This window comes from Penaeus monodon, chromosome 12, assembly GCF_015228065.2.
Source record: "Penaeus monodon isolate SGIC_2016 chromosome 12, NSTDA_Pmon_1, whole genome shotgun sequence".
NCBI lineage: Eukaryota > Metazoa > Arthropoda > Malacostraca > Decapoda > Penaeidae > Penaeus > Penaeus monodon.
This window is the reverse complement of record NC_051397.1, coordinates 21,612,051-21,629,550: the sequence shown is the minus strand read 5'-3', so window position 1 is coordinate 21,629,550 and position 17,500 is coordinate 21,612,051. Positions and strand designations below refer to the sequence as shown.

Genomic DNA, 17,500 nt, shown 5'->3' with positions numbered 1-17,500 from the left:
GGGACTGGGTAGGTCCAGGTTTCGCTTCCCTAGAGCAAAAATGGAAGTATCAAAGGCCCTTTAAGACACGCAGTTGGTCCTTCTGCATAGGTACCGACATCTCCAAACGCTCTTGTTGATCGAGTTTTATGGCTCCTGTTGCCAGACCAAACCTCTACTGACTTCCCGGTTTCAACCCAGATATGGACTACGCACCAAGGTATGAAACTTTCTGGACTTTCAAGTCCCCGCCGAAAACATGGATCGACTGAACGGGTTCCCCAAAAGGCCCCCAAAATCCCCGATCACCTCTAAGACCTCTAAGCCTAGGGGCTTCGCCTCATTGCTAAATGCATCAAGACCGCCCCCAAATGACTCCAAGGACTCGATAGGATGGCAAAATCGCGGCAAAGTCAAGGGCCCAACCTTAATTGCCTAGTGTTGCCCGCACTGACTTTGGCTATATCTTGCCATTATCCAGTCCATACAAAGGTTGAAAAGTGTGGGGGCAAGGACCGCCTTTCCCCCCCTGAATTAACGGGAAGAATTCGACATACCCCCAAAACTTTACAGCACTTTTATACCCGTATAGAGTTTTCTATCACCAAAAATCGTGCGGAATTCCCCTGAGCCCCGGATCTCCCATGCGATTCCCATGCCCGAGTCAAAACCCTTTTTGGGTCGTTGGCGCAAAACCCCGACCAACTCACGCGGCGTTCCCAATTTCTCGAACGCTATATACGTTTTTTGTGGATTGCCCGGAGTAAATCCAGACTGCTCCCCGGGCTCTGGTGCCCCAGAGGTGGGGGCGGATCCCTTTCAAAGAAATTTAGCGAGAAACCCTTTCCTGGTATGCTGAGCAGTGTAAATGCCCCTGTTCTAATCCCATCGTCCCCCTTTCCCCTTCCAGAGAGGGATGACCACGCCCCTAGCAGGGCGGGGGGGAAAGGTACCGACTGCCAAAAGGCAGTCAGGGCTGTACAGGCCCCGGCCATAGGTTTTACCCCCGCCTTTCAGTTCAGCAGGGATATCACATACCCGCAGCTTTCCCCCTCTTCACTTGGAAATGCCAGCCCAACCTCGTTAGGTAGGGGGTTCCTCGTGATGGGGGGGTCCGGCACGGCATAGACATCGTTTCATCCAAGCTAACTATTGGAGTTCCCCTGGTACAATGTTTTTAAAAAATACCCCAAAGTTCACGAACCCCAACATATCTGAGATGATCCCCTCCATCCCCTGATCGGACTGCAGTCATCTGTGGGAGGGCTTAGGGTTATTTTTTTCAGGGGTTGGTAGGGGAGGGCGAAGGTCATTTACCAAGAAATGGCCTTCGACCTCCTCAGCAAGATTTCCCGATGAACTGTTCCTTTCCCTTTTCAGCAGTGTGAGCCCTACGCACCATGGAAAGAGCAAGACTTGGGTTTCCCCTTTAGCCGAGCTTGCGACACGCTTCAGGGCCTCTAATGCTCCAGGGGGAGGGGATTCTGCTTGTCCTTGGCGTCGCCAATTTGGGCTCCGAGCTGCTTCGATGTTACGCGCTTTAAGGATCCCACAGAGCAACTGGATCCGTCGGTTTCTGGTTTCTGAGAACGTCAGAGATGCCGTGGGAACCCCCGGGCACACTCCTCCCCCCTTGTCTGTCCAGTGAAACAAACCCTTTGGGGGCCCTGGAGGGACGGGGGGTTTTGAATGGCCCGCAGGGGACCCCAAAACCTATGGTCGGTCCCCCAGAACTCACACTCCGGTAAACCCTCATTCGGAGGATCCTCCCTCGCGTGCTGACAAGGGTGTGGTCGATCTCCTTGGCCACTGTACCGTATGCTGTACCAAGTCCGCGATGCAGTTGGAGCGCTGGTACCAGGGCCAGAGTCCCATTTCTGGGGCTACAAAGTCCCCGGGGAAAGGGGGCTATTTTGCGCTGGGGTCAGTCCCGAGCCATGGGGGCCGGACATCTCGAGCCCCTCGGGCACAGCCGGGAAACCCCATTTAAATCGCCCGAAAAATGGAATTCTCGCCGGGGGCAATCGCTGCCACAATGGAGTTTGGCGTAGAACGCCCCTTTCACATGGTTTTATGTACATGTAGGGCGTATACACTAAGAACATAAGCCAAAGCTGCTTGTCTCAAAGCCCTGAACGCTCATCAACCGGTGTCCCTCGACTACCGCAGTGGTCGACGGAGAGGCATGGGACACCCTGGAGGTGGTGACCCTCCGGGCCCCACCATATAGGGGTAACCACCCCCACTGATCGTGCCCGCTACCGGTCTTCTCCCTCTGAAGGGCAGCCACCTCAACTCCAGTCGCTTAATCCAGGATAGAGAGGAACGCTCATCCTGCCGCAAAGGGCCCGGGTGTTCCAAGCGCCCCACCCAAAGCACCCTGAGGTTAAGCCCGGGTGGTCCTCCGGGTGCACGCCACCTCTGCCGCCCCCCCCAAACACAGCCCCAGATAAAGGGGGTCGGCAGGCTGTGGGAAAGCCTATCCCTGTGGGGTTCCCGGGCTTTCCCCCCCAAGCTTCATGGTGGGTTGGCGCCTGCCGGGGGCGAGGCGGGACGAGTAACTCTCCCCCTCCAAACCGACCCCACATTGCCCCCCGCGGGGCCCCACCCGCCTTTTTTGCTGGGGGGAGGGACAACACCCCCCCCCCGCATTTCCATTTTTAAAGGCGTTTCCAAGGGTCATTTGGGGGGGGAGGACTGAAGGAAGGCCCACCCCCCCAAAGAAGCCGGGGGCCCCATTTCCCCCGGGGTTGGCTAGAAAAAAGGGGGGCAGGAAGTTTTGGGGGGGGGAAACGGGGGAAACCCCAGGGGAAACGGGTGCCCCCGACCGCCGGGGGGGGGGCAAACTCCCTTAAAAATTTTGGGCCGGGGAAATTGGAGGGGCATTTCTGTTTTGATTTTTTTTTAAAATTTTTTTAAAAAAATTTAAAATTTTAAAAATTAATTTTTTTTAAAAAAAAATTTTTTTTTTAAAAATTTAAAATAATTTTAAATTTTAATTTTTATTAATTATGTTTATAATTAATATATTAAAATTTTCTCTAATATCTTTATGTCATCTATCTTATTCCTCTAATTATCTCGTTTATTATATTATTTATTTACCTCTATATTTACATTTTTCCTACTATATTTTTAACACCCCACTACCCACACCAGTCTTTCTACTCTAATTACTCTCATACTCCATTCGCTAATAATAAAATATAAAAACTTCATCTGCCTTATCCTTTTCATCCTCTATAAATTACCCTGAGTCACCTTTGTCCCTGCACGCCACACTTTTCCCCCACAACACTTTTCCCTATATAAGGGGTCGTATGTCTTAACCTATCCTCTGTGGGGTTTCTCCTTTCCCCACAACTTCATTGGTTTGCCTCTGAATGGGGACTAGTATATTTCCTCCATCCTCACCCCACTTTCCTACCCGGGGACCTACAGCCCTATTTTGTGATGAAAAACCCCTCCGCCCCTTTCCATTTTTAAAATTTTCCAATGTCTTTGTTTGTAGATGCTAATCCACCTCCCACCCCTTTCCCCGGTTAGGGGATGATTTTGAAAGAAATATTGTCCACACGCCTGTGTACTAAATCTACTTATAGTTTTTTTAAATATACCATATTTACTAGGACCAAGTACCCATTACATATTCAAATATAGATAGAAGTCTTAATGTTAAAAGTACTAGTAGGAACTTATGAAGCTGTCTTTTATTATCTATAGCCATAATATATATAATATATATATATATATTATTATATATATATATATATTAATATATATATATATATATGTATATATGCATATACACATGTATACATATATATCACATATATATACATATATGCATATATATTTATATTTATTTTTATATTTATTTTTGTATATATTTATATATGCATATATATACAATACATACATTTTGTATGTATATTACAATATCATACATACACATACATAAAATATAAAATATATATAATTATATATATTTTATATTTTATAATATATAATATTATATATATGTATATAATTTATATTCATTTAAAATTAATATTATTATGCTATATTTTTATGTATTTATATTATTTATTTATATATATATATATAATATATATTATTATATATGTATATATATTTATATTATTTATATGTTTTTTTTTTTTTTTTTTTTTTTTTTTTTTGTTTTTTTTTTTTTTTTTTTTTTTTTTTTTTTTTTTTTTTCCCAGTAGGTTCGTTTGAGCCGCGGGGTTAATTTTTAAGTTTTTCATGTTGTGATGCTCTTGGAGTGAGTACGTGGTAGGTCCCCATTCCTTTTCCACGGAGAGTGCCGTGTTACCTTTTAGGTAATCATTCTCTCTATTTTATCCGTCTTGGGCCCAGCACTGACTTGGGCTGGCTTGCCCACCCAGTGGCTAGGTAGGCAATCGAGTGAAGTTCTTTGCCCAAGGGAACAACATGCCGGCTGGTGACTCGAACCCTTGAACTCAGATTGCCGTCATGACAGCCTTGAGTTCGATGTTCTAACCACTTGGCCACCGCAGCCTATATATACACACACATATATATATATATATATATATTATATATATATATATATATTATATATATATATTTATATATATGTAGTATATTATATATATATATTATATATTATATTATATATATATTATATATATATATGATCTATAATATATCTATCATATATATATATATATATATATATATATATATATATATATATATATATATATATATAGGTACATGCATACCTTAAAAATCTAGCTTGTAGTATTAAGCAGCATGAGTGAAAATGTGTGTGGATCTTGATTGTTGCTATGCTTTCATGTACCTGCTTGTTGTTCGAAGGCAAGGGGAAGGGAGCTTAGCAGTGCTGAACAACAGTGATCCAACGTTGGTATTCATCTTTTTGCTGCTCTACACAGTTTGTTCCATCAGTTTCTGCTTCTTCATTTCTACTCTTTTTTCTAAAGGTAATTGTCATGAAATCATATGAGAAAGACTTTATTTTATGGTTATTTTAATGTTTTTGTGGAGATTCACTAAAGAATAGCAAATAAGTTCCATGAATTTATTATATGAGTAATATGTACATATATAGTGAAAAGCTTAGATAGAAATAATAAGAAATACAACAATTATAATATATGATTCCATTTTCTAGCTAACAGTGCTGCAACAGCAACTGGTTTACTGTGGTTTTTCACCTACTTCCCATACATGATTCTTCGGCCTCGCTATTCTTCTTTGACAAATGGCAACAAAATTGTTTTGTGCCTCCTCTCAAACACTGCCATGAGCCTGGGATGCCAGATGACTTCCATGTTTGAAGGTGCAGGGTCTGGCATACATTGGAACCTTCTGTATTCTGGAGTATCACCAGATGACTCCTTTACACTGGGCCATGTGTTTGGAATGCTTATTATCAACACATTTATCTTTGCCCTCCTGACTTGGTATATTGAAGCAGTTTGGCCAGGGCAGTTTGGTATGCCACAACCATGGTATTTCCCATTTATGGTAAGTACAGCAGCTGTGCACAGAGATAATTGTATGTGAATATATATTATTAGATATGTTTATATACCATCTGTGTGTGTGTGTGTGTGTGTGTGTGTGTGTGTGTGTGTGCAAGCATGAATATATTTGAAAATGGATAGATTAATTTTTTGCCTCTGAATAAAGAAAAAAAACTTATTCATCAGAAATCATACTGGCTTGGACAACCTGCCGAAGTTAAAAAAGTCAACCAAGAAGAGCTCCTTACAGATCCCAGCCTGTTTGAAGAAGATCCTAAGGGGATAAAAGCTGGTGTGAAAATTTTAGGCCTAACAAAGGTACTGTATACTGTGATTGTTCAGGGCTAGGATTGTTTAAGTAAAATCTTGAGGGATAATGCCCAGACCCTACATGTGGGCCAACATTATTATTATTGATATCATCATCATCATCATCATCATCATCATCATCATCATCATCATCATCATCATCATCATCATCATCATCATCATCATCATCATCATCATCATCATGATCATCATCATCATCATCATCATCATCATCATCATCATCATCATTGTCATCATCATCTTCACTAACAATACTGATAGTAACAATTCAAGGAATAGGGTAAACAATTGAAATTAGGTAAGCCCATAGATCATTCAGTTTGGATATATAGGAGACCACACCCTTTCCCTTAGTGCCATAAACAGACATATAGTACTTCATGTCATCATACAATGTCTGACCCAAAAACTGATACAAAAGGATGCTCAAATGCCTTTATTTCATTTTATTTTTCTTATACAAATATACTCTATACAAATGTAAATGCCTTAAAAACATTAAAGGAGTTATAGTTATGAAATAAAGAGTAAATCTCTATTGGTGGGATAGCTGAAAAATGTTTATGCCATTTTTTACATATTGTTCATATTTTCAAAAACTGTGAGATCAGTGTGAGAAAAGAAGGACAGTTTCTAAGATTTTTCTAAGATTTCATGATTACCTTGGTCATTCCAAAAATAAATGTAAAGAAAAGGGAGTTTTCCTCAGGGAAGAAAATACAATCATATTGGCATTATTCACTCCCCCCTCCTACTCCAGTGGTCACAGATGTTAGGAAGAGGTGCTGCTGCAATCCTTGTTTCCTGAGATACAGAAAATCCTACTATCAGGTTAACATTTTAATCATATATGCCTATATTGATATGATAATTGGTACTTTAGAAACACAATTAAGAATTAATGAAAACAAGTATTTGGGGAGAAACAAATACTTTTACTCAAATTATAATTTATATCTTATTATGGATTATCAAATCTGCTGTTCTACTTTATTCTTTGTTTTCAAATTATATCTCATTATTCTTGTTCTTTGTAGGAACTTTGTATGTCTTAAAATGTAATACTTCTTTAAGGGTGGTCCATTTGCACCTGTAATTAATAAATTCAAGTCAGGATTTTGTACTTTTATCTTATTCAGTGATTGTATTAAATTGGTCCTGTATGCGTTAAATCTTGGGCATTGTAAGGTTAAATGTTCTTGTGTTTCTTTTTGATTTTTACACCATTGGCTCATTTGATCCCTTTCTGTTTTTAGTTTGTCCAATGTTTTTTAAATGCTGTGTATTTTGTCATTAGTCTTGTAATGCTCATATTTCTTTTTCTGTTCTGTGGTCCTGCTCATGGTTGTGGATTATCTTTGATATGATTATCTTTTGTGTTTAATATTTTATTTAAATTAGTTATCCACTTTTCCTTTTTTTCTTTTTTTTCTCTTATTATATTTGTTAAATTTTGGATCTTGGTTGTGAGATCTTTCATTTCATGAGCTTCACTTTGCAGCTGTATCAGCTATTTCATTTTCTTTTATGTTCTTAGCGATGGGATCCTTTGTAGTTTTACATGTTGTTTTTGGGTGTTTAATAAATGGAGTGGGGATTGTATTTCATATATTATTTGTTTGTATTTTCCTGTTTTGTATTTACTGTTTTTTTGTGTTTTTTTTGCTTGTATGGATGTTTGTGAGTCTTAAGATTGCTGTAGTTTCTGTAGTTTTTTGTTTATTTAGTTTAAAACTTGTTTTATTGCAAATAGTTTTGTTTCTATTATTTGTGTCTTGTTTTGTAACTCCCAAATTGTTGTAGTATTTTTGTATTGAGTGTATTGATGCTGTCATTAATTTTGGTTCTTTTATTTTTGATCTGTCTGAGGATATTTTGTGGTAATTCTGGTATGTTGTATTTTCTAGTTAGTGGAAGTGTTGTTGTATCATTTGGTGGGATGTGTTTTTGTTCTCATTGTCCATGAAGTTTGAGTCTTTTTTTGTGGGATGTCCTGCCATGGAGGGATTGGGGACATTTCGGGATTGAGTGAACTCTTGTTTATTTTCCTTTTTTTTGCATGTTTCACTTACTCTAAATGATAGTGTCTTTTTATACTTGTTTCGGTTGAAATTTTCTGTGTTTTTTAAGGCTAATTGTTTTACTAGCATGTTATGTTTTTTTTACTAAAATATTTTATCATCTGGATGCATTCTATTTTTTTTTTTTTTTTATTCTGTTTGTTACTGATACTTAGTTTGGCAACGGTTGCAGGGTTAATATTGGCATTGTATTTGCTCCCCAAGTGAATGATGTTGATGGGATTTTTTCTAGTTAATTTTAGGGCATCAAAGTTAACTCCTAAGATTATATTGTTATTTTATGCTTCTACTAAATTTGCATCTGCATAAATTATTTTATTTATTTCTTTTAGTATTCTTATATCTGACAAGACTCTGGTTAATAGTGTGGGGCTTATTGGAGACCCTTGTGGGATTCCATTTATAATTTTCCAGTTGTTGAATTGTGTTCTCCTTTTTGAACTCAGAATTTTCTATCAGTTATGAAACTCTTGATCCATTTTAATATCCTACCCCCTAAACCATATTTTTTGCTTTTATTAAAAAAAATTGTGTTCTTCTAATGAGTCTACATGAGTTTGTTTTTGCTGAATCTTTCCATGAAATGGATTGATTACTGTCTATTTTATTTCTTTTGGATATTCTCCCTTTTCCCAGTATCTACTAAAATTTTAAAAAATGACTTCTGTTATGTTCTTTGGTGCATTTTTATAAAATTCACATGTGATTTTCTCAGGGCTATATGCTTTCATATTTTTTTTTTATAAACCATGTTAATTTTTCTACTGTCATTATCTTTGTTTAAGTCTTCTTCACTGCAGCTACTTCATATTTTTTTTCTTTTTCTGTTTTTTAGTTAACGTTATATTTTTGTATTCTTTAAAGAAAATTATTTTTTATATCTGAATTACTGGGAAGTTGTTATTTATTAGAGAGCAATTATGGATAGTTGTTTTACTCTTGTTTCTTTAATGAAATTCCATATTTTTTGGAGGGAGTTTTGAAATTTATGGAAGCACAAAGTTTACCTGTGATTCTCATTCCTCTTCTTCAGTGACCTGTTTCGCTTCTGCTAGTAATTTTTTTACAGTTTAGTCTATTTTCTGTGCTTGGTCTTTTCCTCCATTTATTGTAAGCCTTGTTTCTCTTCTTTATTATTTCATTGCATTTTTAGTTCCACTGAGGTCCGTTATGTTTGTAATTTATTTTATTATTATCAAAGCTGAAATGCTTTTCCCCAGAGATTCTTATCTAGTTCATTAGTTCAGTTAGTGAATCAGTGTTTACGTATGCCTTACTATATCTGATTCATAGTTTGACCATCTTTCATTTGTAGATTTCTATTCGCTTTGAAGAAATGTAATAGATTTTGTCTTTTATCATTGGAAGGTCGTCACTATCTAGGTGTGGACCTGTTACAGTAGTTAAGTATCCTATTAAAGGTGAAGCTTTTTTGTGTCTATTCTTGTCACTTGTCCTTTTGGTGTTAATGATAAAATATTGTGTTGATTTATCAATTTGAATACATTTTTTTCCTGTTGTTTTAGTTTGTTAATTTGTTATTGGGTTCCAGTTGGGATGGCGTACATTAAAATCACTTACTGTTAATTTTGGTTCTTGTATCTAGTCAATATATTATTGAATTTGTTCTTTGGATATATTATTACAAGGATTATTTTTCTTTGTGTTGGTACTTTTACTCCCATGATCTTAAATTCAAGTTTCTAATTTGTATATCATTCCTTATCCCTATCATTAGTCCTCCACCAATCTGGTTTTCTCTGTCTTTCTTAATCATGTCATAATTATGTTATTTAAAATTATCATTATTCTATAATCAGGATTCGTATATAGCGATGAATCCAGGGTTTTCTTTATAAATTAGATAATTTGAATTTGTATTTTGTTTTGGATTGAGTAGGTGTACTGTTAGCTTATTCACTTACGTAATTATATGTTTAGAATACGGGATGAAATTATTGATAATTTACATAATTATTTTTTTAATTTGATTTTTCCAAATTTATATTGTTCATCAACTTTGTGGTAATCACCAATTTAAATTTTGTTCTTTTCTTTCATTTAGCTTTTGTTTTTGGGTGTGGGTAGTAGGTGTGGATAATAAATATGGGTGATGGAAGAAAGTAATGGGTGTGGGTCGTGGGTATCTCAATCTCAAAGATAATTCACAGGGTGCTGGTAAACGCATATGTGGTTGGTTGATCGGGGTAAGGTAATGATTTGGATATAAGGGGTAGAGTTTGGGTTTGTGAAGATGCTTGTTATATCATGTGCTTGTTAAATTTGTTAGTGAAGGTTTTGATAGTCCATGATTTGATGATGTGTTGGGGTAGCCTGTTCCAGTTGCATAGTGGAAAGGAAGAGTGCAAGTAAGAGTCAGTGTTTTTGTGGTATTTAAGAAACTTATTGTTGTTTGAGTTTTGTCTGCTACATGTATGTGCTGCTTGTTGGTATTCATTTTTGTTAATGTCAGTAAGGTTGTTTGTGATCTTGTGTGAGTTGTTATACCAGGTGTACATGTGTAATTGGGTGTAATAAACGTGACAGCCCTAGTGTTGACCTATTCAAGCTTCTCAGTGTTGTGCTTGGTATGGGTACCCATACAGCCATACACTACTCAGTGTTGGGCATACAAGTGTGTTGTTAGCTATGTGTTTAATGTATGTCTACAGTTGCATAGGTTTCTCCTCAGAAACCCAGTGATCTGTTTGCTTTGTTAGTGATGAAGTGAGTGTTAAAGGTGAGTTTCTTAGTGAGGTGTATTCCGAGGTATTTGTAGGATGCAGGTGTCAGTTGTTGGTTGTGTAGAGAGTAGGTGTATTGAATTGGTGTATGTCATCTGGTGAAATGGTGTAACTTGCATTTGTCTGGTCTGAAGGTCATATGTTAAAAGTCAGCAAAAAGTCTAGTGGAAAAGTTAGGGATCAGTAGTGGAAGGTTGTTAATGTATAGAAGGAAAAGAAGGGGGCCAAGAACAGTACCTTGCAGGACACCAGAAGAGACCGGGACAGAGTCAGAAGATGCACTTTCCATCAGGGCATGTTAGGTCCTGTATGTCAAAAAGGCAGTGATCCAGTGAAGAATTGGTCCCATAGTACTGTAATTTAATTGTTAGTCTTCTGTACGGGACTTTGTTGAAGGCTTTGGCAAAGTTGAGCAGTATAGCAATAACTTGTTTCATGTCATGTCTGTCTAGTAGTCAGGCAATGGCATCATGGGTTGTGATTAGTTGGGTCTCACATGGTCGAGTAGGCTGAAAGCCATGTAGTGAATCTGTAAGGATGTTGTAATTGTTAATGTGGTTCATGATGTGCTTGTGTATTATATGTTCAAAAATTTTGCAGAGGATCAATTGAGGGAGATAGGGCAATAGTTAGTTGGGTCGGTTCAGTTGCCTGTCTTGTAAAGGGGGTTGATATTTGCACAAAGCAAATACTTTTGGAGCCAGCTGTATTCACAGCATCAACAAAGTGAGACATTTATGTTTTTATAGATGTGGGGGTACAATAATTTCCATATTTGGGGATATTTATGTCTTAAAGGCTGTCCAATAGCTTTAAGGAAGTCAATTAATAAGTAAAAAGAAAATATGATGTCAACCATGTAGAAATCCTTATTCAGCATTAAAATACCTAGAAATATTTCTGTTTCCCTTGTTTATTTCCATTTATCCTTTTGAAATGGAATTGTGTGATTTAATGCCATTTTATTGTATTATTTTTTGTTCACAGTTTTAATTCATGGAAATTTCATTTACCTAAACAGATTTTTCCTCGTGGGCAGAAAGTTGCTGTAAACAAAATGTTTTTGAAAATGTACAGTGGTCAGATTACTGTGTTACTTGGACATAACGGAGCAGGCAAAACAACCACAATGTCCATGCTGACTGGTGAGTCTTCTCGTTTTGTTTGTGTTCATTGATTTACAACCATACAGCTAGTGCTAATATATTTTCATAATCCATAATACATAATTTCATAAACCTGCAGCACTAAACAAAATGCAGTAAATATATGTCTAATTGAGGTAAGAACAGGCCAAAATACTAGAGATACTTTACTTCCAGTGCATGTTCCCTTTGTCTGTGAGTGCATTCCATTTTACTGTATTTCTGTGCATTTCTGTATGTCTGTATGTTTAGATACACTCCTTCGTGTATTTGCCATTTACTTTGGTATATTCCTAAAGTTCTGTTCACCAAAACCATGGCTATTCACAAACCGTACCGACAGTCCTGTTCGTCATGACTATGGAAGGCCTGTCAAATAGTGGCAAAAATTTTTCCTGAAACTTTTTCATTGTGAATGAAGCATTTGTAGCATCCATTTATATATATATATATATATATATATATATATATATATATATATATATATATATATATATATATATATATATATATATATATATATACATATATATATGGAAATGTTTGCAAGTTTCCTTCAGCCACACCTACAAGTCATCCCCATAACCTGGCTCCCTGTGCCTGGGCCACTCACACAGTTATGTCATCCCATCTCTGTTTTCTTGTAAATGAAACATAGTGCTAAGTGGTAAATCAGTTGCCATATCACATATTTCATCTAGATGAGCCCTAGATCTTTCCCCTCTTCCCATATTGCCTATCCATACACCATACTATTACATATCACAGAGTTATTTCTTAGTATATTGTTGTCTTTTTACTATTTATACATCTAAGTGCCTATTAATATATTTAAACACCATTTTCTGAATTTACAAAATATTTTTTTTTGTGTTTGATTTGTATTTTCACAGTAATCACACCCCATTTTCATTCATACATGAGGGGTAAATGTGATAGCATTTTCAACTTTGCACTTTTTCACAATGTGCATATTTGACAGTGAAATATTGTGTGATGTTTTGGGGGATTTCATTTCTTCAGAATTAAAAATTTCATAAGCTAGCACTGCTAGAATTGCATGACATACTCTGATTTTCCACTAGGTCTCTTTCCACCTACATCGGGCACAGCTGAAGTTGGGGGATATGATATTGTTACTCAAATTGGAGAGGTCCGAAGATCCCTTGGATTATGCCCACAGCATGATGTGCTTTTTGATGAACTGACAGTGTCTGAACACATTGTCTTTTTCAGCAGGGTAAGTGTTTATCACAAATACTTTTTTCACTAGCTTTACTAGTAACTAGATACTAATACTGAAAAAAATATATTGTTATAATAACTATCAGAGGATGAAACTGAAATAAACTTGATTTAGATTGAAAGTGTGATCTTAAGTTAAGATAAACTTATTGACAAGCATTTGTCATCATGGTGAGTCATAATATCTTGTATTAGATGTTATTGGCTATGCCTTTGGCTATTTATATGCCTGGAATTTACTAAATAAAAGGTAAGGTTTAAGATCTGAAAGTCCATTTCATAATAGTTGTAAGAGAAGGGGACTGCCCCTGGCAATGTGTAACTTGCTCTGGTCATTTGATCATAAAATAAAAATAATTTCAGAAAACTAATTGATTTTTATTTTTTTTTTAAGTTCTACAGTTTAAAATTGCACTTCTTTTCATATATCATTCATACTCCACTGACCCATGGGGGGTTATCTTGCAAAAAGTAAAAAAGATCAACATTTTTAACCCATTGGATGCGTCACTGCCATCACATGGCCCAAAATATGGACATTAGGCTTATTTTTAGTGGCCACTCTGCCAGGTGGGTGGCTGGGCACACATGAACACTCATGTGCGGTGACAAGACTCCATGCTTCCTCTTTGCAATGTTGTTTTCTCTATTTCTGCAGAAGCGTTTTTAGCTTTTTTGCTATTTTCTAATGTCTATATTTCTCACTTGATTTGCTTTATCAAGATGGAAAGAGGCTGTTATCCTTGTACAGACTCCATATCATCTCTGTAGATATTCCTTAATTCAGTGCAATAATAATGACAATAAGTAACAATTTGTTATTTGTGTTATTCAACAACCTTTACTTTTTGTAATACAACCTGTGCTGCCAGTCATGGAGGGCAGGAATAGGATCCTGAGCATGGAAATATTGTCCTCCCCAGAGCAGGCGCTCTTCATCTTGGCTCACAGATTGCTCATTCCACACTCATTTATTGATGGAAATAATGCAAAAGCCTCTGAATCTAATCATCCTCCAAGAGCCTTGTGCACTTGTGGCGAGTCATTCCCATCACACCAGCCTTCCATATCACAATGTTCTTTCAAAAGAAAAGAACATTTTCCAATCAGAATAACATGGCAGGTGATGGATAGCACTGAAGGAAAAGTAAATGAAATCCTTCATTTCCCCTGATACAACACTTTTTTACGACAGGAATCGAGGAGCTGTACTTTGGGCGTGGATCCATATATTCAAACCGTTCTCTGGCAAAAATGAAGGGACAAAATGTTATACAAAACAGTAAAGTCATATCATAATATAGATGTCATTCATATTGAGCAGTAATGGTGATATCTTCAAATTTAAAAGTCTGACAGAACTGCTGTTTTGGGGGTTGCATACTAGATGTTACTATTTTTTGCATTTTCACACAAGTCATACCTGTAATGGCACTTTAAAGATAATCTAAGATTGCATTTTATATTAGCTGCAAATACTGACCACTGTAAAAACTACAGCAAATGAGCCCAAAACTTATGTTTTGAAAGAAAAAAATTCACTAAATATTTCATTATAAATCATTGTGATTAATATAAAGGTGTTCTTTGGACATTCTTGTACTTATATTTATCCATGATATCGTTATCAAATGCTTATGTATGTTTGCAGTGAGCAAAAGTATATGCAGTTCTATCTGACACAAAGTATGTAATTCAGCAATTTACCAGTTGGTGCATGTTCCCCAGCTACTCTAAGAAATGAACAGATATTGGCTATAATAGTCATTTGGTATTTTCATATTCAGGTATAGATACCTTATGTTATCTAACTCCAAATGATTCCTCTACCCCCCCCCCCCCTTATTCAGGGACAGTCCCCTGAAGACTGATTATTTTTTAGTACTGTTATCAGTAATGGAGGTCAAATAGAGTAAAAATACAGTTTTACGGGATTGTTTCTTTGATGTTAGAATTTTAATAAAATGCAATTACAAAAATAAACCATATGATAATCATCAAAATCAAGTGTGAAATCAAATTCTAACTACCAACCACTTATTATCAGTGTAATATTTACAGTATATTTAATCTATATATTATAGCTAAAAGGACTATCCAGTGTGAAGGCTAAAGAGGAAGTGTCCAGCATGGTTGAGAAACTGAAACTTCAAGAGAAACGGAATGCAATGGTAAATATTTTTCTGTTGTTTTAGGCAACTGTAATGGCTAAAATATGGTGCATGTTATGTGTGTGTGTGTGTCCATATATATATATATATATATATATATATATATATATATATATATATATATATATATATATATATATATATATATATATATATATATATATATATACACACACACACACACACATCATCTTTTGGCTTTGTATTTATGTTCCTCCATGAACATACCCCCTACATACATTTGGAGATGTGGCTAACTTTAACCTTAAACTTTATGGATAGATAAATAAATGGATAAATACACACATACACATTTATGTATGTGTGTGTGTCCAGAGATGTATATTTATATAACTACATCAATAGCTTGGTATGGTTGATACCCCAAGCCATCTTAGCTTCAAAAGTAAATATTTTACAGTTTTGATGAGTTTTATTCTCTAACCAGGCCAAGACACTTTCGGGAGGAATGAAGAGGAAGTTATCTGTTGGCATTGCCCTTTGTGCTGGAAGCAATGTAGTCTTTTTGGATGAGCCAACCTCAGGCATGGATCCAGGGGCTCGGAGGATCATCTGGGACCTCTTGCAGCAGGAGAGATCTGGCCGTACCATTCTTCTGACTACACATTTCATGGAAGAGGCTGACCTCCTAGGTGATAGAATTGCCATTATGGCTAATGGCATCGTGCAGTGCTGTGGGTCATCCCTGTTCTTGAAGAAGAAATATGGTAAGAGATGAAGTTCATTGGGCATTTGTGATTTCCATTATCATTAAGGAGAATAAGAAATAAGTTTTGATTAATATTATTTTTGCTGCTTTTATTACTTTGGTTATTGTTGATGTCATTAGTATTATTGTTTGAATAGTTGTTCTAGCTGTTATTATCAGTGTCATTATTAGTGTCATTATTTTTGTTGATGTTTTTATTATTATTAATATTACCTTTATTTTCATTGTTATTATTATGTTGTTATTATTAGTGCTGTAATGATTTTTTGTTGTGTTGGTTATTATCATTATTGTTGGTATTATTAGTAGTATGTTTTTATTATTATTATTACTATTATTATTATTATTAGAACAGATATTACCTTGGCAGTGATCTTGGGAAGCTTACTGATTTGGTCTGAATAACAGTTTAGAGATATATGCATCCCAGGTGGCAGACTTTTGATTTGTTGTATTTTGCCCTATTATCCTCTTTGCTTCAGTTCTTAACTCTTTGTGGTAATGTTATGTTATATCAATATAGTTGTCACAATATTTGTCATTATTGTAGTATCCTGTATCAAATGATTTTTAAACATTATCATTGATCTAAGAATGTGTAATTTGCTAGTCATATTAATGATAAGAGTTTTATGACTTTGTTGTTGCTAATGAAACTTTTTGCTGGTACTTTTTACAGGTGCTGGTTATCGTCTGATCATTGTTAAAGAGAAAGGCTGTGACATTGATGCTATCACCACTGTCCTTCAAAGTCACATACCAGATGCAGAACTTGACCAGAATGTTGGGGCTGAGCTGTCTTATGTTCTTCCCAATGCAGATGTAGCCAAATTTGAATCATTGTTCTTGCAGCTGGAAAACAGTCGAGAAGAATTACACATATCCAGTTATGGAGCCTCCCAGACCACAATGGATGAAGTATTTTTAAGGTTAGTGAAAAGAGAGATTACTTAATAATAGTAAATTATATATGTAATTTTAGATTGTGAAAACTCTGTGAGAGTAAGATATCACTATTGTAAGAGAGTGAAGATATCACTATTGTAAAGAGAGTGAAAATATACATCATTGGCAGAGTCGGGGAGTCTGTCAATGTAGAAGGTCTAGATGACATGCCAAAACCTGCATTTATAAAAGCCAAGAAACACAAAGCAAGTTCTTTAGCACTTGACCAAGAAAATGGACTTTTGCTTCAGCATAGTGAAAATTCTGTGGAGCAGATTGATCTAGAACCAGGGCAGAGTTATGAAGGTAAATGACGTGCTATTTCTTGTTCATTATAGTTGATCACAGTTTATCTGTTGTCACCATATCTTAATGTAGCAACTACTAATAATTCATATCTTTATTCTTTTTTTTTTTTTGTAAGATTGATGTGTATGACTTCACAATAAGTTACTTAGACTTTCATACAATATTTTATGATTTTCTAAATAAGCATGGTTTTGTAGCATGAATCTCTGTCAAATTATCTGAATCTTTCAGTTTGGTCAGGATGTTGAGACATTTATGGAACAAACATTATATATATGTTTTTT

General features: G+C 36.1%; 1 protein-coding gene across 1 annotated transcript in view; it reads left to right on the top strand.

Moving 5' to 3' along the window:
* Positions 1-17,500, top strand: part of LOC119579366 (ATP-binding cassette sub-family A member 3-like) — a gene marked incomplete in the record, with an annotated part of 110,096 nt that overhangs the window by 75,476 nt on the left and 17,120 nt on the right. The window contains 9 exon segments of the mRNA XM_037927133.1: positions 4,846-4,970; positions 5,162-5,517; positions 5,703-5,834; positions 11,693-11,816; positions 12,902-13,056; positions 15,146-15,232; positions 15,681-15,960; positions 16,642-16,891; positions 17,038-17,213. Of these exon segments, the coding sequence (XP_037783061.1) occupies positions 4,846-4,970; positions 5,162-5,517; positions 5,703-5,834; positions 11,693-11,816; positions 12,902-13,056; positions 15,146-15,232; positions 15,681-15,960; positions 16,642-16,891; positions 17,038-17,213 (1,685 nt within the window).